This window comes from Rhinolophus sinicus, chromosome 17, assembly GCF_057876585.1.
Source record: "Rhinolophus sinicus isolate RSI-liver-muscle chromosome 17, RSI-T2T, whole genome shotgun sequence".
Lineage (NCBI taxonomy): Eukaryota > Metazoa > Chordata > Mammalia > Chiroptera > Rhinolophidae > Rhinolophus > Rhinolophus sinicus.
The window spans coordinates 37,064,285-37,091,035 of record NC_142517.1 but is presented as its reverse complement, the minus strand read 5'-3'; the positions used below and the strand labels follow the sequence as shown (position 1 = coordinate 37,091,035).

Sequence of the window (26,751 nt, the reverse complement as noted above, 5' to 3'; positions counted from 1 at the left end):
TGTTAATTTCCTTAAATGATCTCCAAAATTTTAGATACTAACCAATGAAATGCAAAAATTTGGTTAGAAGTTGTTAGGAGTTTTTATAAGGCCTTTGTCACAAATGTGGTTGAATATAAAAAGAGATGCAAGACATTATAGTCTTTATCTTAACATTCTGAGACTAAGAAAAACATTCTGCCTTGTCTTTAGATCTATTTTAAATGTGTATAATTTTTACACAGTGTTAATATTAAGCAATCTTTTCAGTTTGTCTTCTAGTGAACCCAGTTTATTTTAAAATTTATTTTCAATTACAGTTGACATACAATATTAGTTTCAGGTGTACAACATACTGATATACATTTATATATAGTGAATCCAGTTTCCATTCTTATTCAGATAGAGAGGATTTCACCAGCATATCCCTCTGTGTAAACATATGCACTAGTGTGCAGAAGTGGCATAATGATGAAAATACTTGATTTTGCTAATTCTTATATATATTATCCCTGTTGTGAGTCCTCCTCTGTGGAGAAAACTGGACTATCACTTATAGAGTAATGTAAGTTTGTTTGTTTTTGTTGGGGGGAAGAGAAGTAAAACAAAATCCTTTATTTAGACAGCACTGACTTCTGATTGCCTCATTTTCTCTGCAAGTAAAACTAGTACTCTCCTAGATTTCGAAGGGCCCCTGAAATTTCATTTCTTAGTTACAGTGATTATTTAACCGTGCTCTAGGATTCACACATCTGTTTTTGCTTAACTGAATTAACTTTTTAAACAAAACATTTTTTCTTCCTGGGTCAAATTATACCAACTCTTCATCTTGGCTCAATTTGGAAACTTATTTGGGAAGCTTTATAAGTAAATTACTTTGATTATTAGTTGGAAGAATGCTTAGACACAGATTAGAAAGGATGAGACCTTTATTTTATATATTTTATATTTTTTATGATTTTGACATTATCTTTATATATATTAAACTTGTTCAGTGATACTTCTCCTCTTCTCCCCAAAGAAGGAATTCAAGTGGATTAACTTTGTTAAAAGTTACTGTGTTACAGAATTGTACACTTGAAACATACAATTTTATTAACCAATGTCACCCCAATAAATTTAATAAAATTTAAAAAACATGAAAGTTAATGAAGATATTCTGAGGACCTATAAAATGTAATAAGAATAAATCGTGTAGATTCAGATTTATAAAGTAATTGTTTTAGGCAATTTTCTTCTGGAACTTATCACAGTACAACTTATTTTCTGAAATCTTTATAGTTTTTCAAGGAAAAGTTTGTCATTACATTTTCAAGTCGCTCTTGTCTAGAAGACTTTTAATAGATCTCTGATGATTATGACCTTCTGATGTAAAAACTTTCCTCCTTTAGATTTATTTAAAAATTTCTATAATTTTGAAAAAAATACTAATTGTCATTTTTTTCTCTCACAGCTTCATATCCTCCAATTCAGCCTCATCCTCTAATAAAACATCAGCAGATTCCTCTTCATTCACCACCTCCCAAGGTTTCCCATCATCAGCTGATACTACAGCAGCAGCAACAGCAAATTCAGCCAATCACACTTCAGAATCCAAGTCACGATCCACCCGCATCCCAGCACTGCATACCTCTCCCAAACCACGGCCTGCCCCCAGCTCCCAGTAGTGCCCAGGCACAGCATTGTTCACCAATTCAGAGCCATGCCCCTCCTCTCACAATGTCTCCTAGCCAGTCACAGTCCGCACAGCAGTCTGTCGTGGTGTCTCCTCCGCCACCTCATTCGCCAAGTCAGTCTCCGACTATAATTATTCATCCACAAGCACTTATCCAGCCGCACCCTCTTGTGTCATCAGCTCTCCAGCCAGGGCCAAACTTGCAACAGTCCACTGCTAATCAGGTGCAGCCTGCAGCACAGCTGAATCTTCCATCTCATCTTCCACTTCCAGCTTCCCCTGTTGTACACATTGGCCCAGTTCAGCAGTCTGCCTTGGTGTCCCCAGGTCAGCAGATTGTGTCTCCAGCATCACATCAGCAATATTCAACCCTGCAGTCCTCTCCAATCCCAATCGCAACCCCTCCACAGATGTCAGCATCTCCTCCAGCTCAGATTCCTCCACTGCCCTTGCAGTCTATGCAGTCTTTACAAGTGCAGCCTGACATTCTATCCCAGGGCCAGGTTTTGGTGCAGAATGCTTTGGTGTCAGAAGAGGAGCTTCCAGCTGCAGAAGCGTTGGTCCAGTTGCCATTTCAGACTCTTCCTCCTCCACAGACTGTTGCGGTAAACCTACAAGTACAACCACCAGCGCCTGTTGATCCACCAGTGGTAAGCCCTTGGAAGCTCTTTGACTTTCTTGCTGAAATGAAAGTAAAAACTGTTTTCTCCCACATGTTGTATCGCTAGATCTACATGCCTATGAATATAAAAAGCTTGAAATTTCCATCTGTCAGTGTCTGACAAACATGCTGTATGGGCAAAAAAATTGCCGTTTGTTGTAGTATGGTTGCATGCTTGATAATTTGTGATGGTTATTAAAGTCCCTCGTTAATTTTATTACTATTTAAACAAATCCATCTGCTATCTTTACAGAGTTGATTTTTTTTCCCCAAGGGAATGCATTTGAACCAGTGTCATCTGCACAAAGTTTTTTCTCTTAAGGTGATTATCCTTCATAGATCCCTTCTATTGGCTTGTATGTTCTTAAACGTATGGTTTATCTAGCGAAACCTTTTGGTTGTGTGAATTCTGAAGTCCTGGGCCTTTAGGGACTTTTGTTTCAAGGTGGAGGTATGCTTGTACGATGTACTTTTTTGGGAAAATTATATTTTATAATTAAAATTTTGTAAAAACGTTTATTCTAGGAAAGAATCCAACTTTGCCAAAAAGATTAAATGTAGAATTACTAAATTTCTGATTTTTAAATTTCTAGTAAGGGAAAATATATACTTAAAATGTTTCTCATTTAAAAAGCTAAAAAATCTCAGTACATGAATGAATACTGAGGATGAAAACAATCCATTGGGAGGAGTAAAAGTTTTGAATAATTGAGATTGTGGTGAAGTTTGTCAGAATAAACCTCTAAAAATGGTATGTTGCCTAAAAAAGGGAAATTATCTTGAAAAATGTTTTCCTTTGAACATTCTCTAAAGGACTTAAAATGTACAAAATAATTAACAATAAAAATTGAATAAGGTCTTTAAATGTTTAGGCAGAATGATTAAATTCATAATTAAATTCTAACTGAGGAAAACAGTCTTCCCAAAGGAAATTTTATATCAAACTTCACACAAGAAATTTTATTACTTAAAGACCAATAACCATTAGCTCAGAAAGGAAAGATGTTTCAAAGTCTGTTCCTTAATGGGAAGCGTTTTGGTTTGCAAATCTATAGATTCCTTATTCTTGTCATTCAGACTGACCTTAAAAGGCATAAAGAGATTGAATTCCACTTCCTACTCACTTTTATTAAAAACAGAACTTGACAAAACAAAAGGGGCATCTAGAAATAAGTTTGTCATTCAATTATGTCTCTGTTATGTCTTTTCTTTTAATGGAGTTTTGAAGAATTTACAATGGATATTGTCACAAACAGACTGAAATGTACAGTACCTTCAAAGAAATCAAATTTAATTTAAATTTGTATTCTCACATTCTAGTTTGGTGAATTGGTTTTTAACAAGTACAAAATTAAATGTCTTTATATGCTTTATGTTTTTCTAATTGTTTTTCTTAGGGTAAACTTTGAAGGAACATTTTTGGGATAGAAATATCAAAAACATAGTAACTTATTAAATAAAACTTAAAATATTTAAAGTTTTATTTTGTTACTTCCTGTTATCTCTTTAAAAATGTTTTTTAAAAAAATGTGTTACCTAATTTTTGGAAGTTGTTTTTCCCCATGAAAATAGCAACTTCCTCTGCTATTACTGGTACGGTCATACTTGCTATCAATGTTTCCATGTTATCTTTCTTTGAGTACCACAGCCTATTTATTAAATTGCTATATTTTTCTTTTATTACCTTTGATCAAATCTTTTTTTAATCAAATTGAATTTCATCACGAATTACTCATTTCTTCACAATTTCTTGGTTGTTTCAAATATTTAAAGGTATAGAGATATATTTACTTCTTAAGAGATGTGAAATTTTGAAAGATAAGTGAATTATCAGTAAAATCAGTATGGTTTTAAAAAGGTATATATACGAAACTAAGATTTTTCATTGACATTTGGATATGATAAGATGTGGCGAGAATAGATACTTTAGAACTAATAAATGTTCCAAGGTTTGTTTAGGAAAGAGAGACAGATTAGATTAATATACTTCATTAAAGTAAGTTTGGCAGGCATTGCTAGTTTTAGAATAGCTGTAGTTAAGAGCTAAACAGAAATTGTGATGTGCAGTTTCCTAATGATCTTGTGAGCGAAACCTCTGCTTTGCTGCAGTCAATATTTTAGTTGTTGCATTTAGATTTTATGCTGATCGTGATAGATCTGTTTTTGCCTACTTCTATTCATTAACTCATTTTGTCTTTACATGGAAGATTTGGAAGAAAGTATATATATTTAGGCTTAGAATGAAAAGTATTATACAGTTTTGTATAGCAGTATATAGTATTCTTTGATGGATTATTTCAGAATATGCTATTTATGTTATGCCTCTTTTTATAATTTAAAACTCATTATTTTTAAAAAATCAGAATGTATGCACGATCAAACTTTGATTCCTTAAAAGGTACTGTAGTAGGTGTTTGAAAAACTTGTGACGCATTAATATTAACCAGAGTTTCAACATTTTAAGAAAAGACAGTGATCTTTAGAGGAAAGTAATATCTAAGAAAGGAATACTACACAGATACAATTGAACTGGTTGATAAATCCATACTAGTTTAATTACCTCTGAATCAGCATCTCCACCACTCCAACCGAATTAAGGTAACCACTACAGTAGATGCCCCTCACTAGAAGGTCTTTTTCTTTTTCCTTTACCTCCAGGATAATTGTTTTGGATGACTTTTCCTGTATTAGACATTATCATCATTTTAAAAAATTTATCATTTGCAGATATTGGCAGCTATCATTGTTGCACTGTATAATAACCAGCAAATACTTTTACTTCTGAGGATCCAGACATGAGACAAGGAATCTCTCTTGGTGAAATAGGTTTCCAGATTCAGGGTTGTGAGCAAATACTTCTAAAAATGTTGCGTACTTAGTAGCTGATTTAGATCACAACTCTGGATATATTTGCTATAAAATTACCAGTAACAATAGAATTAAAAGAAATTCTTTTTAAAGCAAAAGAAAAGATTTCTTAGTAGAGGCTTAGAAAGTTAGTCTTTTTTTTTTTTTTTTTGAACTATTGCTGTTAGGTATGGCTTTGGTGATGAAACTTCATAGTCCTTTTTGTAACACATGGTTTATGCTAGTTTCAGAAATCTTGATCATTTTTATATTTAATCACATGTACTTCAAATCATCAAACCCTTTCAATTACAAATACAATATTAGGTATCACTTAAAGTTTTTTCTTAAGGTTGTTGAAAGATTTTTTTGTTTTAACATTCATTAGAAGTATTAATCAGTTTGGGTAAGTAATCTGAAAATTTCACAACCTTTGTAAATTTAAGTAATAAGCTTTGTACATAAAAAGAAAGGAGGTAAATTACTTTGTGGCTTTTTTTGGTAACCTATCATTTTTCAAAAGTAATGGTTAAATAAATGATGGCAAATTAAAATACCCGTGTCAGTCTCTAGAAGTGGACTTTGAAAATTCAGCCTTAATTTTAATGAAAAATTAATAATATTATTTTTAGTTGTGTGGTTCCTTCTTAGAGTGTTTTTTGAGTCCATGTTTTCTTCTTAAGTATATTCTTTACCATTGGGTAACAAGGTAGTTAAATTAAAAACTTTCCTCTGTAAGTATGGAACAATATTAAGAACTAAAATTAACTTCTCAAATGGCTTAGAATGGTGTGTGTGTTTGTATGTATTATTTCCAAGGACAGATATTTTCTATTTACCTGATATTAGCTTGTAAAAAATTATTAGATTTTTGAGATTAGAAGATAAAGAAAAGGTGTAATTGCATACCTTTTTTGTAGCTACTCAGACATTACTTTTCATAATTTAATTTTTAATTCACATAAATATAATAAGGATCCTGGGATGTAGTCCTTTAAGTCAGTACATTTCCTGATATATTGTGTGTCATTTTGGAGATTTACTTAGTGTGTTTGTGGAAAATACCATCTATTTTTATTTATGACAATTGGAAGTTCACGGAAACAATAGTAATTTCCCAAAATAGAGTATATAAAATGAAAACATTTCTTTTAATTCTCAAAATTAAAAATATGTCCTGACTTGGCTGTCACCTTTTTGAAAACCTTAGTGATTTGTAGCCTAGATACTGATCCACAGTTTGCTTTTATTAAAATATCAAGTATTATGAAAACGTCATTTGAGGGATTCTAAGGTTTTGTTTTCAAGTTGTCAAATAGTCCTTTTGCCTTGTTTTCAAGTTTAAAACACTTAGAATTTATTTTTAAAAATTAAGTCAGGAACACCTTGTTAAATGTATTTTTAGAAACATTTTAAGGCCATGTGGTTTGTTGTTGCAGGTTTATCAAGTAGAAGACGTGTGTGAAGAAGAAATGCCAGAAGAGTCAGATGAATGTGTCCGGATGGACAGAACCCCACCGCCACCCACATTGTCTCCAGCAGCAATAACTGTGGGGAGAGAAGATTTGACTTCTGAACATCCATTGTTAGGTGAGGAAATATCTAAATTGAGGGAGTTTTCTATTAGATAAAAATTTTGTTTTAATTAAAGTTTACTGTGGTGACAATTGTTAGTAAAGTTACATAGGTTTCAAGTGTACAATTCTATAATACATCATCTATATATCACATTGTTTGTTCACCACCCAGAGTCAGTTCTCCTTCCATCACCATGTATTTGTCTATTAGATAACTTTGTTATGTAACTGTAGTAAAGAATGGATTAGAATTCACGATTTTTTTTATTAGAACTAATTAGGACAATTGATGAGGAACCACTCAAATGAAAAACATTGTAGCCTTCTAAGTTTTAGTGGTTTGTACAGATGTGTTTCATGTGCCTATTCAGATTCATGTGTCAAGCTATTTATAGCTTAGAAATTGGAATAAATCAAAGTTCTGTCAAAAGATTTCAGTTATACTTTCCAAAATCACAAAGCATTCTAAGTTATATCTGACATTCCTAATAATTGCTTATGATCCAGATTGAATAAATGCTTTTAACACTGTGTTTTCCCAGACAGTACTTAAATTAAGCCTCACTAATTCTTACTGGAGACATGGATTAAAAAAATTCTTGAGCTTAAGCACTCAAATTTTTATTCATTACTTCAGTGCTACTTATAAATTCAAGTAAATCTTTTGTTTGCTCCTCCTCACAATATCAAAGTGACTGTGAATCTTAGGTATTTTACTAAAACATTAGTATAACCTATTGCTCAGTGTGGAGGTCCTAAAAAAGATACATTCTGTGTTAGTGTTTTTGTTTTGTTTTTTTTCAACCAGTTAATCTTTTAGTCCACACAGCTTTCAGAGTTTTTTCTGTACATAGATCACAAGGTAAATATTTTTGCAGCTTTACAAAAATGGACTCATGGCCATACATATGGTTCAGCAATCTTTTATTTTTTAGTTTTACAGTGCAGCATAGACATTTTTCCATGCAATGGATGAAAATCTGCTGCTGAAACACAGAGGGCTGCAGCTGAATAATGAGAGTGACCCTAAAGCAAAACATTAGCCTAAGGTTATACAGCCCAAGGCCTGGCAAATGCCTGTGGGGACACTACACAAAAGGAATGTCTTCAAAGCCCCTTTGTGGGGCCCTGCAGCCACCCCTGAGCTCCCTTGGGCCCTTCGGGTGGAAGGGGTCCTGTAAACTTTTTTGCATCCACATAAACCCCCCCAATTTCTGTCTGGTTTTCTTCACCTCATCTTCTACCCTAGCCATCTCATCAAATTCTCTTACCATCTCCTCATTGCTCAAATGCATATCATGTATGGCCTCCTTGTATTCCTTGAGGCACTGAGCCAGCCTCTTGTTGGTTTTTCTTTTAGCTTTCTTGGGTATATCATCTCCAGCTGGGCGCTTTACTGCAGCCCTTGGTTCACTGGCTGGTTGTTCTTCCTCTTTTGGCTTTCCCTCATTCACTGACTTTCCCTCATTCTCTGGATTTCCTTCTTTTGGTTTTCCCTGGCTCTCCAGCTTCCCCTGGCTCTCTGGTTTTCCTTCGCTCTCTGGCTCTCCCTCTTCTTTTGGCTTTCCCTCCTCTGGCTTATCCTTATCATTAAGTATTTCCTCATCTTCTGTCTTTCCCTTGTTTTCTACCTTTTCCTCTTTTCTAACTTCTCCTTGTCTTCCAGAGTACAAGCTATTTCTGGCTTTCCCACATCCTGTGGTTGTTCTTGGTTTTCCATCTTTACTTGGTTCTCAGGTATTGCTTCACTTTCATTGCCAAGTTTGTCCATGTTGAGATGTCCCCTCCACGTAGACCTGACTAGCCAGGGAATTGACTGATCGGCTCCAAGTCCCCAAGGGGCTTCGGCAGGATACCTTGGCTTATGTTTCAAAGCCAAACAAACAATGTGGAAGATTTAATCACATAACTCAGTTTTCTCGCTTGGCTTTTCAATTGAGGCAGGGGCTGAATCACAGTGAGTCCAGAGAGAGTGAGGCTCGGTAATTGGTGGATCAGGAGGCAGGCTCTGTCCCTTCCACTTCAGCACTTGCACGTCTTCCTCTAGGCCCTTCTTCTACTAAGGAATTCTCCTTCCTCCCAAATAGTGACTAACCTGGTGTTTTTTTTAAATTTACCAATAGTTACGTCAGGGTTTGGCAAACTAGCTCACACTTTAAATCTTTCCTGCTGTCTCTTTTTGTATGGCCCATGATGGTTTTAAAATTTTTAATTAGTTGAAAAAAACAAGTTAGAAGAAGAGTAATATTTCATGTCGTGAAAATTATGCGAAGTATGAATTCCATGTTCTTTAATAAAGTTCTCTGTAACACAGCCATGTTAATTTGTTCATATGTTATCTGTGGCTACTTTTGTGCTTCTACAGCAAAGATGAGTAGTTGCAGAGACCATACTGTCCTTTATAGAAAGTTTGCTGACCCTTGACCCAGATAATGCTAATGTTGGTTCAGGCTTTGTTATTAGTATTCTGTTCTATTGAATATCTCTTGGCCCTTGTGATCGTTTCAGATAAAGAACCACTATAACAAGCATGGAAACAAATTGTAATGAGACATTGACTTTGCTACCAAAGCAATACTTGTCCTCTTTTTTCTTCAACATGCCACATCCCTAACCCTTTCGTTCTCCCCAGCTTTTATTCCATTACTACCAATATGAATCTCTGAGAAGCATAGAAGGGGTAAAATCAATTTGCTTCCACTATTTCCCCTTCCTGAAAAATAGAAAACATTTAGTCAATAAAATTATGTAAAATATTTCAGACAAGTTTATTATTGCCTTTGTTTATTCAAAATAATATTTCAAAAGATAGATTTAAGAAAATTGAACTGTAGTATAAAATCTTTGTAGTTTCTGTATACTAAGAATGGATATATGTTGCTGCAGCTTTTCTGGAATTTTGATTTAAAGACAGAAACAGCAGTTTACAGTAACTGGATACCAACTTTGCATTTTGGCTGTGATTTAATTGCCTGATAAGCATTACTAATGGTACTGAAGGACATTTAAACATTTTTGAAATACTGGAACACAAGAATATCTTCACATTTTCCCTCAGGAATATAGTATGAGATCCTGTCAAGCATATCCCTCTGGCTAAATTGTCTAAGTACAATGTAGACTTTTGAATCTTGCTGTAATTTACTTCATACTCATTCTTCTTCTGTAGTATATGAGGGGAAAAGCAAGCAAGGTCTGTAGTTAGAATAATGCTCATCAAATCATGAAATAAACTAACCTGCAAAAAAAGGGACTTCTTTCTATCTAGGATTCAGTTTTCATACATCTCTGCTCTTTTTAAATTTTTCTCAGATAAGTGTACTCACTGATATTCCTAGCTATCAGCCGGTTTCATCTTTCCACTTTAGTACCGACAGGAAAGGTTCAGAGCTATTGAGTGGGTAGGTCAAGTCTCCACCACAGGCTGTTGGGTCTTATCTTACTGTGGTCCTCAAGAGTTTGAAGGGGAGGAATCACAGTGGTTCAGCCCAACACTTTGCAACTGCCGTGTACTACAGTGTTCCCCCTGACGTAGACAGTGCCTCTGAAGAGTTATCAAAACAAGACAAAACAAAGAACCTTTACGCATGGATTTGGATTAGACTCACTGCTTGAAATAAAGGTGATGTGACCTGTGTAGTTCATTAAAATCTATTTATTCTATGGATTTCATGATCCTTTTTTATTTAAGTATACTTTCCAAGTACTCCCCCCCATACCATGTGGAATATGTAAACAGGAACATAGGGAACTTAATATCTATGTAGCTTAAACATTTATAAAAAGTAACAATTTCAGTATTCTTAAGTTGACATTCTAAAACACATTCATGTCTTATGGGACAATTCTTTTTTACCACTGTTGGAATGATAACTGAGCAAGTTACCCCCTTCTTCTGTAAAGTGGGGATAATAGTTTCTATTTCATAAAGTTATTGTGCAGATTAAATGAGGTAATAAACGTGAAGATTTTAGAATGGTTTTTTTTAAAGCACCACATAGTAACTATTATTGTTATTAATGACTTTTCTTGAATTTTCTTTCATATTTGCCTGGACAGAATGCTAAAGATTTTTTTTAAATGATTTTTTTTCCAGAGCAAGTGGAATTACCTGCTGTGGCATCAGTCAGTGCTTCAGTAATTAAATCTCCTTCAGATCCTTCACATGTTTCTGTTCCTCCTCCTCCACTCTTACTTCCAGCTGCCACCACAAGGAGTAATAATAGTACGTCTATGCCCAGTAGCATTCCCAATGTAGAAAACAAACCTCCACAAGCCATTGTTAAACCACAGATCTTGACCCATGTTATTGAAGGCTTTGTGATTCAGGAGGGATTGGAGCCATTTCCTGTAAGTAACAAGCAAATTTGTATCTTTTGAATTATTCATGTAACATTATTTTAAAATTTAGTCTATTCGCTAATACAAAGGTTGAAGTTTTGTTCTAAAAAAGTTGTTCTTTTATCTAGAATTCATCTCTCCACATATATTTGTATATTCCAAATATACTTCTAGAATTTTATGCTAGCTATTTAGATGTGTAAACTAAGGAGAAAAATTTTAGGACATAAGGATATCAATTTTATAATTTTTAGAGAAAGGTAGTTCGAAGTTTATTCCAATGAAATAAACTTTTCTATTTTTTCTTTCTAAGGGGACTGAAATCACACCTAAAGTTCATTTTTCTTTAAATGGTGTTTCTTATATAATGTGACACTTTGTGAACTTTAACTTGAGTACAGAAAATAACAACTTCCCAATAACTTAATAATTCTGAAGTTACCCAGTTGATGGTTTATAATTATCAAATAGATTTTCTCATTATTCTTAAGTCTGAGTCTTCAGATTTTTTAAATGCTTTAAAATGTTCACCTGAAAATGGGGGTGCTATATCTATCACTAAAAGTCTTATAATTTGAGACTAACTGTACATAATTTATATGCTAATATCTAGAGATGAGCATTTTTTCCTTAGAAAATAAATCAAAAGCAAGTGGCCAAAGCAAAATAGATTATTTTGAAGGTCTTTGAATCATCTCATTTTTCAGATTCATGGGTAGTGAGGATTTAGCATTGTGATAGTTGGTTGCCTCATCAGTTGCCTTTGTTTTCCGTTTACTGTCTGTGTATTAACGTTGGCTATCCTATAAGAGTCCTGATTTAGTGAGTGGAAGAACAGTCTCTTCTCCCTACTCCTCAGTGTTTGGATCCTGACTCTGCAGCACGCTGACTGTTTATCCTCTATCAAGTCACGCAGTCTTTTTGATCTTCATTTTGCTCATCGGGCAAATGGAGATGATACTTTGCTGTTAGGGTTGTGTAAGGATTAAATATGCATAAATTGTTCTGTGTACTACCTGGTACCTAATAGCCATAGCTGTTATTATCAATTATTACTAGTTACAATTACAATTTTTTTTCAGATTTCAAAAGTAATATGTATTATTTTTTAAATGGAAAATTTGGGAAAATACAGAAAATACAGGAAAATCCCCACTAATTCCACAATGTGTATATTTATGTATGTTTTTTTCATTTGATCAAGATTATTATTATAAGTCCTTCTTTCACTTAGTATACTATCTTGAGCTTTTATTTTCTCATGATTAATAGTACTTTGGAAACATTTTAAAAGGTTACATAATATTTCACTTTATGTGCAACCAGTTTAAATAATCCTTCCATTGTTGTTGGACAATTAGGTTTCCCTTTTTCACTATTCAAATTCTCCTGAAAGGAATATCTTTGTATATAGAGTGTCCAAATTTTATATAATTTCTTTAGCAAAAATTCCTAGAAGTACAGATATTGCATTACATTACATATATATTCATAAGATTCAATATATATTACTAAATTATTTTCTGGAATGATTATTTAAATTTATTAATACACCGGAAGTGTTTACCCCTAGCAGCACTGAATTTTACAGTTTTTTCAGCAATAACTTACCAATTTTACTTGAGACATATTAAATATACTAACTGAAATGAACAAAATTTAAAAGTTTATTTTAAATTTAAAAGATTATTTAATTTAAAAGATTATTCTCTAAGGTTAAATGTAGAAATTTCTAATAAGATGTTATTCACCATGTGTGGCAAATATTGGAGACTTAACCAGAATTCTTAAATAAGGTTTTGTTTTTTCAGATTTGCTGAGGGTTTGCTAGTGAATCAGTAAATATTTTTGGTCTGGATTGTTTTTGCTAAAAAACATTTTTAAAACAAGGATTCTTCATGACATAACCAAGTATACTGAACATGTTAATTTTTTGTTGTTGATTTCAATATTAATGTTTGTGGATTTTTTCCATATTTTTTTGTGATTATAGTGGATTTGGTTACTGAACTAAGAATCAGGAGACTTGAGTTGTAGTCCTGTTTCTGCTTTTGTTAAAAAATCACTTAAATACTTTGAACATTACTTCCCTTATGTTTATTTCTTTATTTAAGTATAGTTGGTATACAGTATTATATTAGGTTGATGCAAAAGTAATTGCGGTTCAAAAAGTTAAAAATTGCAAAAACTGCAGTTACTTTTGCACCAACCTAATATTGGTTTCAGGTGTACAATACAGTGATTTGATATTTGTATACTTTGGTATGTGACCACGACACTAAATCTAGTAATCCTCTGTCACTGTGCATTTATCAAAATGTCATTGACTACATTCCCCTTTACCTTTTCACCCATTCCCCTACCCCTCTCCCTGCTGACAGCTGTCCGTTTCATCTGTTTCTACCGTATGAGTCTGTTTTTATTTTGTTTTGTTTGCTTTTTTTAGATTCCACATATAAGTGAAGTCATACAATCTTTTTCTTTCTCTGATTTATTTCACTTAGCATAATACCCTCTAGGTCTATCCATATTGTCACAAATGACAAGATTTCCTTCTTTTTTATGGCTGAGTAATATTCCATTCTCTGTATATATTCCACATTTTCTTTATCCAGTCATCTATCGATGGACACCTACTGTTCCCATATCTTGGCTATTGTAAATAATACTGCAATGAACATAGCAGTGTGTATATCTTTTCAAATTACTGTTTTGGATTTCTTTAGTAAATACCCAGGAGTGGAATTGCTGGGTTGTATGCTAGTTCTAGTTGTAGATTTTTTGAGGAACCTCCATACTGTTTTCCATAGTTGCTGCACCAATTTACAATCCCACCAACAGTGCATAAGGGTTCCTTTTTCTCCACATCCTCACCAACACATTATTTGTTGACTTTTTGATAATAGCCTTTCTGACTGGTGTGAGGTGGTATCTCATTGTGGTTTTGATTTGCATTTCTGTGGTGATTAGTGATGTTGAGCATATTTTCATATGTCTGTTGGCCTTCTGTGTGTCTTTGGGAAAGTGTCTATGTCCTCTGCCCATTTTTTGCCCTTATCTTTAAAATACACATAATAATTTATCCTGAGGAGATAACCCTACAAATGAAAAGCTTTGTACATGAAAAATAAATCTTAAAAGTTGTTACAGAAAAAAAATTAAGGATACCAGCTAATCAAAATCTATAACCGATTTTTAAAGACTTTTTTGTAACGACTTGCCCAAACTAGGACAGTAGGTTCTATTTGACAGAGACTTTGAAGCATATTGCTAATAACCTGAAATATAAAGTATTTATATCCAGATTGTGTAACCTTTTCTCAGTCAATAAAGTACTTAATGACTGGGTCTGATCGACTGAACAAGCAAATTATCACAGATACCATTCTTCTCGAGGTTTTTTTAATCAACTTATTTCTGAAAGTCTTTTAAAAGATTATTTCATTTTATTCTCTTTCTCTTTTAAAGGTGAGTCGTTCATCTTTGCTAATAGAACAGCCTGTGAAAAAAAGGCCTCTTTTGGATAATCAGGTGATAAATTCTGTGTGTGTTCAGCCAGAGCTACAAAATAATACAAAACATGCAGATAATTCATCTGACACAGAGATGGAAGACATGATTGCTGAAGGTTTGTGGATTTTACTCAAGATACCTCTTAAAGTAACTTTAACTTTTACTGCTTGAAACAGTACATGGATACATGGATTTTTATTCTACACAGATTTTCAGTTCGAAGTATTCACTTTTATTCTCATAATGCATTATTTGATGAAAATTATGGGAAAGTTAACCAGACTCTTAATGGCCAAATAATTAAAATAGCAAGATTGGTGTTAATTTGCATAATGTCAGTTTGACTTTTGAAAGCCTGTAGATGGGAAAACCTCCATTATATATGAAAATAATTCAGGATTTTAGCATCAAAACAACCAATGTTCTGTCTTTTCAAGCAGACTTAAATAAATGACTATTTTATTGAATTGGCTTAAAAATTGAGAGTTTCTGGGATGTTTGGTTTTAGACTTTCCATAATCTGATGTTTGATATCAGGTGGAAGGATGTACTCTTCAATCAAGAGGTGATTAAATATGTTCAAAGAGAAAAATATCACTAAATCTCTTTAATGGCAACGAATCTTTTTTTATAGACTTTGTTCTAATAGTGAATATTCCATAAAAGTCAAGTGGTATACAAAATGACTACAGGAAAACAAATACAAATAAATGAAAACATGATATATTTTATCTTTTATTGATTCTGATCGTGGCCCTGCAATTGATACAATTCAATTTGTGTAACATTTAGTATAGTCAGGGCTCTACAGTAGTGAATTAACATATGTGTCTTAAGTAATTATCCTCAATATATTAGCATATTTCATTTAAAATTGTATAAATTGTATAATGTCCTTTCATAGTTACTTTGTTCAAATCAGGATCCAGACAGTGCCTACATTTTGCCTTTTGTTATTATGAATTTAATTTCATTTAATTAGCCAATACTTGCTTTTAATTGTGCATACTATTTTATCTGAGAGAAATTTTCATTTGAGATGAAGAGTAGTAAAGATGAATGTGCAGGGAATATCTTGTCTATATCTACAAGGGGTGTATAAATGAAAGTTTTAGGCTGTAAAGCATGTATATTGTTCCTCTTATGTGTACACTTTGGAGAAAAGTGGGAAACTGCTTAGGAAGCTTCACAGCATATTTCATGATACTCGTGGTTTATATATAATAGACATAGAGCATGTGCTAGAATCTGAGAGGAGCTTTCAATCTAATAGGAAATTAGCGAATCTCTGTAATAGAAAGATAACTAAGGAGGAACATATAGTAAGTTTTAAGTGAATTATGTAGATAGTAAGAACTTAAAACTGGTTGAGTTTATTGCCAGCTTAGTGAATTTTCTATGAAGATGGGATTTGACCTGGGCCATAAATGATTAAGCACAGATTTAATGTAACAAACAGGAAGACCGTTTCGGGTTAGAATACCATGACTAAATGCACAAAGGATGTATAAGTGCTAGGTAACTTCAGGAGGGGGCAGTGAAGAGGAGCAGGTTGGGTTAGAGGAGCAGTGGGAAGGAGGTAAGACTGGCAGTGAGATTCTAGAGTACCTTGGGTATTCGACTAAAGAAAGAGGAGTTACCTTGTTAAGAGGATGGTTCCTGAAGGTTTTTAGGCAGGTGACATGAACAAGAGTGATTTTGGACACTCTGCTTGTCATCTATCTGTAGGATGAGTATAGAGGTTTGGCATGTAATTGATACTTGTAGTCGTGGGAAGAGGAAGGAAAGAATTGATGGAAGACAAGACAAAGGGTAGTTTAATAGGACAACATACGAGAGTAAGGAAAAGGAAGATTTAAAGATGATTAATCTATGCAATGAGTAGTAAATAAACCACAAAGGTCTAATGCACAATATAATGAATATAGACAACAATATTGTACTAGAATCATGAAACTTGCTGAGAGAGTAAAACTTTATTATCCCAACAACTAAAAAGAAAGAATTATGTAACGTGATAGAGGTGGTAAATACTGCTACAGTGGCAATCATTATAATATATAATTATACCAAATTAACACGTACACCTTAAATTTACAGTGTTGCATGTTAAATATATATTCAGTAAAAAGTGATTAATCTATTTCATAGTGGAGATATTTTACATAAAATGTGCCAAAATTTTAAATACTTCATAATTTCATTTACCAAGGTAATTTTATAAAGTTTTTCTATTATTCTACTTCAATTGGTTTCTCTTAGTGGACTTCAGTGTTTATGGAAAGTGCTATCGGGTGAAACGGTGAAGTCACTTACTTAATGGCTGTGGATTTGTATTTTTGTTAGATTGTAACCCTTAGACCTCTTTGGGATCTCCCTTCTCTTACCAGCAAAAACATTTCCTTCTCATTCGTGAGGTATTCTGTTATCAAGTATTGCATACTGTTTGTTAATTAATAAAAACTTTTGAAATAAAACTTTCAGTATAGTCTGAAAATGGAACAACTTGAGGATTGGACTCTCGGGGCTGAATTGATGTCAGTGGTGGTTGAGTAAGAGATTCTGTCTCTAGTACAGTCTTTTCAAGGTCAGATCAAGTTACAAGCATGACAAAGTGAAAACAATACTCCTGGAAGTTAGGACATCAGGTCCCAGGAATGTATTGTTGGGCCACAACTGTGTGAAAGCCATCTCTAGGTCACTGTAAGAAGCGATTTTTATTTTACTTGTTTTGAGACTATTTCTTCCTCATGGCTACTAAATAGATGACTTTTGCTTATGAAGGTAGTCTTGATAATTTCCTTAAAATAATCACTTGCCATTGCCAGTTTGTGATTTGATGAGTCATGACAATGTGTTTGGATGTCCCCTGGAACTTCAAATATTATTTCAGAGTATTTTATTTTAGTTCTTGCTGCCCTCACGTGATTTAGCACTTTGCCATTTGCTTCTGGGATAACACTAGGATAATGTGAGTGCTTGAACTTAATGAATACATGTTACCAGGTCTACATTTCAGAGTCCCTTTCTTCATCTTATCAAGTCTTGGTTAAATGCATAACAGAAAAGCACATATGGAGCTCACAGAGAGAAGCTTTAGTTAGTAGAGTGCTTTTTTTTTTTTTTTGCATATTTTATGTGAGTTGGCATAGAAATTATGAAGATGCAAGAAAATGGAAAAATATGGTGGATTGAAGAATTTTACAGTTTTCATGGAAGTATTTCCTAAACACTTATTACAGGTCTTGGTACTCTTAGTTGTTAGGTGGAAAATCGGAAATGAAACCCTTTAACTTTTTATGCCTACTACCTGTTGGGCACTCATGTAATCTTCACTGCAATTTTTTGGGAAGGGTATTATAAATTTTTTACAGATGAGAAAACTGGGGGTTGTGAAGATGAAGTTGCTTGCTTACAGGTGACTGCTGCTGACTATCTGAGGATTTAGGTAGGAAGTTTCTTTAGGTCGTGTGGAATGGCTCAAAGAAAGTTATGGATATAGAGGTGGAGGAAGGACATTCTAAATTAATAGAATAAATCCTGACAAAAAGGAACAGAGGTTAGAAATTATAGAACTATTTGAGATTTTAAAGATTATTATGAATGATTTTTGTTTTACTATGATATAACCAAAAGGCACTTTTATAATTAGATGTATATATCTTTATATAGTCTATTGTACACTGTGGATCTCTGAGAATGTTAATTATTTAACATGATCCTCTAAAACCATACATATCCACATGTTACCTTCTTCTTGAAGTCATCCTTATGTTCTCTGGGTAGAATTAAGTGTTTTCCGCTGTGTATCTCCATTGCACGGTGTAGCAACATACCCACCCCACACTGTGTTTGCAAAGTATTCCTCCTTCAGGTTAGTGACTTTGTCTTATTCATCTTCATTTCTCTTACAGTGCTTAATAAAGTTATTTGCATATTTCTGACATGTTGGATTCTTAGAAAAATGAACCTTTACAATGTATTGCTTATTTACATAGAGAAAACTGTAAAATTTTAATGCAGGAGAAAGAGGAAATTAGTGGAGGTGACTGTTTTCGGAAGCTTTTGCCCTGCCAAAGTAGCTGTGGATTGAAAAGTTAAAAGGCCATTCCTTTAAGTTTCCTGGAGGGTTTGAACTAGCAGAATCCAACCAAAGTTGAGGCTAAAAGAAAATTTGCCACAATTCAGTTTTTGTAAGTTTTGTCCTTTGTTTCCTTCTTTTTTAGAGACATTAGAAGAAATGGACAATGAGTTGCTCAAGTGTGAATTCTGTGGGAAGATGGGATATGCTAATGAATTTCTGCGGTCAAAACGATTCTGCACCATGTCATGTGCCAAAAGGTATTTCTATTCTCTTGAATTTCCTAAAGCATCAACCAACAACCACTCTACCAAAACCAGAACCCTTGTAGAGTTGAACAGTAGTCAAAACTAGATACTATAATAGAGAGGACTAATATCAAATAGGCATTATCTGGAGCTACTTTGGTATTTAATTAAACGTTTTGCTCTGTGAAAGTTACATATTCATAACACTTAAAATTAGTTTCACAGCATATTCTAGTATTGAAGTAGCGTTATCCTAGTGGTTAGAATATACTTAGGAGAATCCTTCCTGTGAATATCAAAACAATATTTGTTTTATCGCTTGATTTTTAAATCAATATTGAAATACCTGGACTTACTTTGTTTTACTTTAAAATGTTTTCATTTGTTTTAACCATGTCCTGTTAATTTTAGGTTTCTAAGTGGGACAGCTATAGCATAAATTTTCCACGTTGTTACATCATCACCAAAATGTCTGTCTTTTCTAAGTCTGTACTTTCAATAATAATATTACAGGTAAACAGTATTAATAACAAAAGAAATTTTAGTGTCTTCGTTGATCTTGTCTTAAGTTTAGTTTACATTTTAAAAAAACCCTGATTCTGATAATTGTAAAAAATTCATAAACAGAAACCTCATTTACAGTGAAGTAGGGAGGCCAGAAGGGGGAGCTCTTATGCCCTATGTCGTTTGAAAGGCACTAGGGAAAACTGGGATAACCCTTCCCAATTTACTTTTCCTTTATATAAAAGAATTTCCTCTCTTTTGTTGAGGAAATAGAATAGAAAAGTAGAAGAACAGAAGGGAAGAAATGTCTGAGTCTTAGTGGCTCAGGGTTGCATGTACTGGATTCCAATTTCTTAATTGTTCTCGAATAAACCCATTTTGCTGGAGAACTGTCTGGCTGATTTTTTGCTTACAGTTAACATAATAAATCCTAATACAGGTGTTTATCACTAAAGATGACGTGTATGCACAGGTTGATTATTTTGAAGTTTGTTCTTTGTTCCAAAAAGAGTTTTAAGATCTTAATTGTATACATCTAGGGAATTTCTTGCTTGACCATATTATTTAGCATGGTGCCACTGAAATAGTAAAACTTAGTATAAGCATTGTACTATTAAATAAGTAATAGAAGTATTTTCCTCTGAAAACGGGTTCATTGGCTTCTCAATTGTCAATCTGTTATTCAGGTATTTTTTCAGGTTATTGATAGTCCTAATCAAATTGTGACTTGTTTAACTCTGTGGAGTTTTCCAGTTTGCACATACCACAAGAAAGAACAGTGGCTCTTTGATTCCAAGCGATTCAAAATTCTGAGGGAAAAAGACTGCCTTTCAGAATATTTTAAACTTCTTGACTATTTAGAAATGTTTCAGGACATTTAACCCTACCGTCACTCTTCTCCCAGAGATGATTGCTGAGTTATCACATTATTACATCTTTAGGGGAACCTTTTTAGACGGTTAGTGGTCCTAACATAGGAAAATGCAGGCAAGAGAGTGGAGAGGAGAGGATAAATTAGGTCAGGGAAGAAGAACTGCTGCTGCTGTTTACCTGACTGCCTAGATGTTTGTCTTGGAGATCTAAATATTTACGGATGAAATAGCAAGTGTAATGTTAGTTTCTCTTTTCTGTTCTTTTAGTCAATGGGGAAAGAAGTTTTGTCAATTGATATGAATGGAGAGCTGAGCCCACAGCTGAGCATAATTAACACAGCAGGAGCTTGTTAAATTGTTTTAGGGTAAAATGAAGTGGCCATCAGGACACTTTCTTCTTTTTTATATTTTTAGAAGAGGGAAGACTATTCGTTCTCATAGTTCTCCTCATTTCTGCCTCCTGATATTGTCATAAAATGTAGGTGAGGAAAATTTATTTTGGTATCTGTATATTGGTCATAGAACAGTTATCAATAGTGAACTTAATTGGGATTTATTCTTGTCATTTTTCTGAAACATTATCTTAGAGCCAAAGAGTTTTGAAAATAAATTATGATGGCAGTTTTATATGTGTAAGAAAGAGGAACTGCATGTTTTCTTAGCCTTTCTGTAGCTTTTTAAAATTTGTTAGATTATTTCTTTTCACTCTTCTAGGGAAGGGGGTGTGGGGACAGAGCCAGGAGTGCAGTTTCCAGGCTCTCAGCCTCACGTGGAAAGGTACTGACTCCGGTAGTAAATGGCCACCAACTGTGATTGGATGGCCATCAGCTGTGGCTAGTTGGCCATCAGCTGTAACCAGTGAGCCATTGGCCACTAATGTAACTGCCGTTGCTACGCTAGCAGCAGATGGTGGCTGAGCTAGCAAGAGCGGATTGCAGTTAGCAGAGAGGATTGCAGCTAGCGAGATGGGTTGGCAGAGAGAAGTGGATGGCAGGTTGCAGATCTTGTGGCTCCTGCTTCCGGTGTCTCCAACCCAGCTGCCAGCGAGACTATAGTGGTATTACTCCCCTATCTATGGCTCCGTGGGTGTTCCTTTTTGGCTTCACCATATCCTGCGTTCTTATGCAGGGAGCGGGACTAGACACCCTGCATGACACCCCCGCGTGACATATGGCCAGGCCGTCATTCCTGTAGCCTGCCTATATTTGTACGGCCCCTGCTCTAAGGATGGTTTTTAAATTTTTAGGGGGTTGAAAAGAAGTCAAAAGAATATTTCATGACACATGAAAATTATGTGAAATTAAAATTTTAGTCTTATTAAATTCAATGTTATTGGAACACAGCCACGCTCATTCATTATTATTATTATTCATTCATTATTCGATGGCTGCTTCCATGTTATAATTGCAGAGTTGACTAGTTGTGACAGAGACTTGAATGGCCCACAAAGCCTAAAATATTTACTATTTGACCCTTTATGAAAAGTTCGCCTGCCCCTGTTCTAGGGCCTTGGAACCTAATAAATGGTGTAGGACTCTTTTTAAGCTGTCATTATGTCTTATAAAGGTCTATATTCAGAAATATTAGACCATTTATTTTGATAAAAGAAAAATCTTTCAGCCAGATTTAAAGAATTATGTATTTTTAGGTTTCCTGAAGGGTGAGAGCTGTGAATTCCTTGTGTACTTTTGAAATCTCAACTTTACACTTTTGCTCTTTGATTTCATTTATATTTGAAAAATCTTTTTCTACCAGTTTTGAGATTTCCTCTTCTCAACTATATTAGCCTCTTTTTATTAATCCCTCTTCAGAAATTATTACTTGAGCTAATATCAGTTTGGATGAATATCTAAATAGTTTATCCATAACTTCTTTTTCTCCTGGAACCTTGAATTATGTTGCTGCTATAAAAATTGGTTATCCTCTCTACTTTGCAGAAAGTTTCCCAGTATCATGCTGTTATTAGGAGAAAATACCAATACCTTATTATAGGTGTCCAGTATTATATTGAAAGCTATGTTGTGATATATGCAGAGGCCAATTTTTGCCTGTTAGCATAAGTAAATCCACTGAACGTTATAGTTCGCTTTCTGAGGTAGTATAGTCCTTAATGAATTATATGGCACTTATTGATTCACAAATTCACTTTAAAGTCATAATTAACTACTAAATGGAGTGTCCCATATATCTCTTAATATTTTTTCTTACTTGAATTTCTTAGGTACAATGTTAGCTGTTCTAAAAAATTTGCACTTAGTCGTTGGAATCGTAAGCCTGATAATCAAAGTCTTGGGCATCGTGGCCGTCGTCCAAGTGGCCCTGATGGGGCAGCAAGAGAACATATCCTTAGGCAGGTCTGTAGAAACCTTGCTTCAATGTACAATACCCTTTTCAGAAATGCAAGGGAAGTGCAATGCTGTATTTTACTTGTACTACATTTTCCAGCTTCCAATTACTTATCCATCTGCAGAAGAAGACTTGGCTTCTCATGAAGATTCTGTGCCATCTGCTATGACAACACGTCTGCGCAGACAGAGTGAGCGGGAAAGAGAGCGTGAGCTCCGGGATGTGAGAATTAGGAAAATGCCTGAAAACAGTGACTTGCTACCAGTTGCACAAACAGAGCCCTCTATATGGACAGTCGATGATGTCTGGGCCTTCATCCATTCTTTGCCTGGTATGTAATTGAGCACTTTGGCCTTAAGATGTTTCTTGTGCATTCACACACCGGAATAATGTTAGATCCATCCACACCTGTTGCACGAAAGGACTAGAGAAGTGCTTATGTATATGTATTAATTAAATGGCTTTTGCTATTGAAATGTGATCTGTTTCCTCTTGCTTATTCCCTCAGCACAACTGGGTGTTTTCTCATACCCCCCCAAGTCGATAAAAACTGACTAGTCCTGCTTCTGCTGTGACATCTCAGCCGGTGAAGATATTAAAGGTGCTCTCTTCTCTTCAGTCTGATTTCTCTCGAGAGGTCAGTAGAGAGATTGAGTCAGACACTTCTTCCCTTCTGCTCTTCTATTTTTCTATTCTGTTTCCTCTTTATTTCCTAATTTAACTTTTTTTTAAAAGGAATAAGAGAGGCTATAATTTTTTTTACATTTTTGAAAACTAATTTTTTAAAACCTTTTAGAATATGATAAAATTTTGTTTTCTTTTAAAAAAATCAGCTGGTTCTTTTAAAGGAAGCTGCCTTCTTTGATTCTTTGTAATAAGTATACATCAAGAATACTTCTGAAATTTGATTTTTTTTTAAGTAGACAACTAACATTCAGTTATGATATTCCATTCCAATATTGAGGGTAACTTTCTTATTTATGTTTTTCTGCTCTCTCATGTTGGTATTCTTTCCATCAGCTTAGTCTTTATGTTCTTTTATCTTTTTTCTTTAATGCAACAATAATCCTTTATATTCACTTTCCAAGGGGTTGGCTACTAAAGACAGCTGCACCTTTTGCTCACGAGACCCACACCGGTTATATATGTTTAGACAATATACTTTTTTTGTCAGCAAATCTTATCATTCACTTTGGCCTTATGAATATGGAAGACAAGGAGATTTTAAATTGTTCCATTTCGGTTTCATTGTGAATCATACCATTTCTCTTGACACAAGCTTTCTAGAAAAATACTTCCCCCTTTGAACTTAACTAAAATTAATCCAGCTATTTTTGCTAATTAACCTTTCTATGAAGGTGACCACTGTTTCAGAAGCAAACCTACAGCTAATGTGCTATGTGAGTGAAGAAAGTATATTCAGAAGTATTACTGCTTTTAAAAAAAAATCTGTTAGCCATTTTACCTTATATACAGAACTCCATGAGATTTTATTAAATTATTTTTTAAGTAGATTGTTTTAGAAATGCTAAATAGTTGGGGTTTTTTTTAGAAAAACAAGATATGGTCACTTTTAAAATTATTTAAGGAGGGTTACATTTTTCAACGGAAGATTTTTAAGCATACACCTAAGAAAACTTAGGTGTGAGTTAAGTGCTGACTATGTGGGTTTAGAATCTGCTTTAAAACTGATGAGTTAGAGGATGGTAAGTCTTTACTGTTTGTGGCTTTAATATTTGATGAAATAAATTTTAGAGTTTAGACCAGTCTAGATATCTTCAGAATTAACCCTGGAATCTATACTGATTCTCTAGGCTAGACTCTGATTCTGTCATCTTCAGAAGTAGTCTCAGTCTTCCAAATGGACATGTGAGCTGTTAGCCGGATTTCTCATTGGTGGGGGAAGGGGGAAGGGGAGGATGTTTCTTTTATTTTGGGGAGGAGGGTTGGTTCATATATTGAGGAGAGTAGTGAGACAAATAATTTACACGTAATAGATAGACCTGAGTCTTGTCACTTCATGTCCTCTTCTTTAGGGCTAATTTTCTAATTTTCCCCAGCATCTACTTGTCGTGAGGCTACTCTTGGCTGCTTTTGTTAGAACAAAGATTAACTCCTTTGTCTAGTTCTTGTTTCTAGTAAAAAAAATAAATTATTATAACTTGAGATGGTTGTCTTACTGAGTTCATCAAATTTTATTGCCAGTTGTTTAGAGAACATTACATTTCATTAAAAGGAGACAGCTTTATGATTAAGACTTGCTTGGGACTGTTTAAGAGTCTGCTTTTCTTTTACTGATTAAATAGTAGTATTTCCAAACTGCTTTGATAGGCTAAATAATGAGCTTATTTTTGTGATCATTATTGTCTTCTTTCTTAAAGATTTTCTCTGAATAATGCCTGTAGCATAAGGAAAATCTCATATCAGAATATGCCTTTATCTTCATTTCTCAATGCTCCTCTGGCCTTTGTAAACTTTTTTTTGAGCCTCTTTCAGCTCATTCAGGGCTGTTCTTTTTTCCCCCTCCAGAAAGTCTATTGCCAGGTTTTTTCATAAAATGAACAAGTTTGTAAATTTTATAATCTCATATTTTGTTTCTTTCCAGTTGAGGATAGGCTTCCCTCTTTTATCAGGGCCTGTATTTACTCCTAGAGTGTTCTCGTCTCTTTGTATAATATCATCTTGTAAACCAGCCATCCTGGTGGGACCAGAGCTGGTATGTAGTACACCCAAATCTCAGAGCTGTAACCAGAGTAAAAATTTTCTTCTAAACTTTGTGCGTTAAAAAGTTCTCTACAAAGTGACTCTTTTTATTTTCAGTTAATTGCAGACATCTTTAATTCTTGCTTGCTACAGTGAACTGCCTTTTGCAAAGATCAGTTTATTCTGTATTTATGGATCTGTGAATCTGCAGTAGATCTAGTTTCTCTGTAGGCATATAAAGTAAGAATAATCTAAAAACATGGCTGTTTACTAGTTTTCATAATATTAGGACTTGATTATTCTGTAGTATTGTGCAGCAGGTGGTATCTTTTCACCAACCTAACTGAGGTCAGTTTTTGTGTGGGGTGGATTTAGCTGGAAAAATACTTGGATGCTTGCAAAATTTAGTTGGGACCCATGTCCATCTGCAGAGGTCTCCGTCCATCCAGGTAATTGGTTCTGGTGATGTAAAGCCAGCTGGCTGGCTGGTTGCTGCAGATGGGATATGTTTTGTACGTATCCCTAGGATGCCAGCCATTTTACAGAAGTAGATTCTAATGTCAGAAACTCATAGAACTTTAGCTCAGTGTATCATGAACATCTACAATTTTTAAAAAATTCATTTTTCTCTAATAATTTTCTGGAAGCATGTTTGCTTATGCTTTTTTTTTCTTTTTAAAGTTACTTTATTTTTTTCATTTCCATACTAATATATACTAATATATAGTATAACCACCCTTTTTGTGGTTGGTTTAAGAAAGTTGTGATCTAAAATTCTGAAGATAATGCATTCATTCATATTTGATCATGCTCTTTTCCCAAAACACTTTTTGTTCTTTATTATTTTGCTAATACATTTACTGTCCGCCTACAAGAAGACATTTGAAGAGGGATCTCATAGTGCAGAGGAACAAGACATGCTATATATTTTCCTCATGGAGAACTCCCTGTTTCTATTCCCAAATGTAGCTCTTAAGGTCCTCATTACTTCTCATTGCTCCTGTTTTCTGAATCTCAGTAAGTCCTATCCCATCTTTCTCTCTCTTCTTTTCTTTCCTGTGCTCTTATAAGTAAGACTGAAGAGAGAAGAACATTATTTCTTTCATATAAAGGATGAAGTCACAACTAGATGCAAGATTAGTCAGTTTTGTCTGCCCAGTTTTGAGAGCTACCTCTGGGAAAAGAAACGGGGCTTTTCTATGGTGAGTAATCCCATTTTAACTAGTTTATTTTATATGGTAAAGGTGCAAAAACCGTAAAAATTTTGCATTGGATACTTTTGAAAGGTCATGTTTTAAAAGTCTGTGAAATTATTAAAATAGAGAAACTGATAAACTGGCTGTTATATAAGAAACAGGAAAGATATAGCCAACAGAGAAGTTGGCAAAGGAACTAACCAAGAGA

The 26,751-nt window shown here is 34.2% G+C and overlaps 2 protein-coding genes across 15 annotated transcripts in view; one reads left to right on the top strand and one right to left on the bottom strand.

Annotated features, from left to right (window-relative positions):
* PHC3 (polyhomeotic homolog 3) overlaps nt 1-26,751 on the top strand; it is a 74,142-nt gene that overhangs the window by 36,994 nt on the left and 10,397 nt on the right. For 5 of the 14 annotated variants that reach the window (XM_019735371.3, XM_074327779.2, XM_074327757.2 and 2 more), the window contains 8 exons: nt 1,433-2,304; nt 2,590-2,637; nt 6,602-6,752; nt 10,836-11,089; nt 14,549-14,708; nt 18,820-18,934; nt 22,520-22,652; nt 22,744-22,975. In XM_019735371.3, coding sequence (XP_019590930.3) covers nt 1,433-2,304; nt 2,590-2,637; nt 6,602-6,752; nt 10,836-11,089; nt 14,549-14,708; nt 18,820-18,934; nt 22,520-22,652; nt 22,744-22,975 — 1,965 coding nt within the window. Of the gene's footprint in view, nt 1-1,432; nt 2,305-2,589; nt 2,638-6,601; nt 6,753-10,835; nt 11,090-14,548; nt 14,709-18,819; nt 18,935-22,519; nt 22,653-22,743; nt 22,976-23,152; nt 23,282-26,422; nt 26,550-26,751 lie in introns of those variants that run through there. The other 9 variants (XM_074327752.2, XM_074327789.2, XM_074327774.2 and 6 more) reach the window with 6 other exon arrangements.
* Nucleotides 7,647-10,965, bottom strand: LOC109449331 (transcription elongation factor A protein-like 2). The gene is given in 3 exon segments (XM_088794099.1): nt 7,647-8,381; nt 8,384-9,452; nt 10,851-10,965. Coding segments are annotated over 2 exon segments (681 nt in total). The 5' UTR covers nt 8,511-9,452; nt 10,851-10,965; the 3' UTR covers nt 7,647-7,827.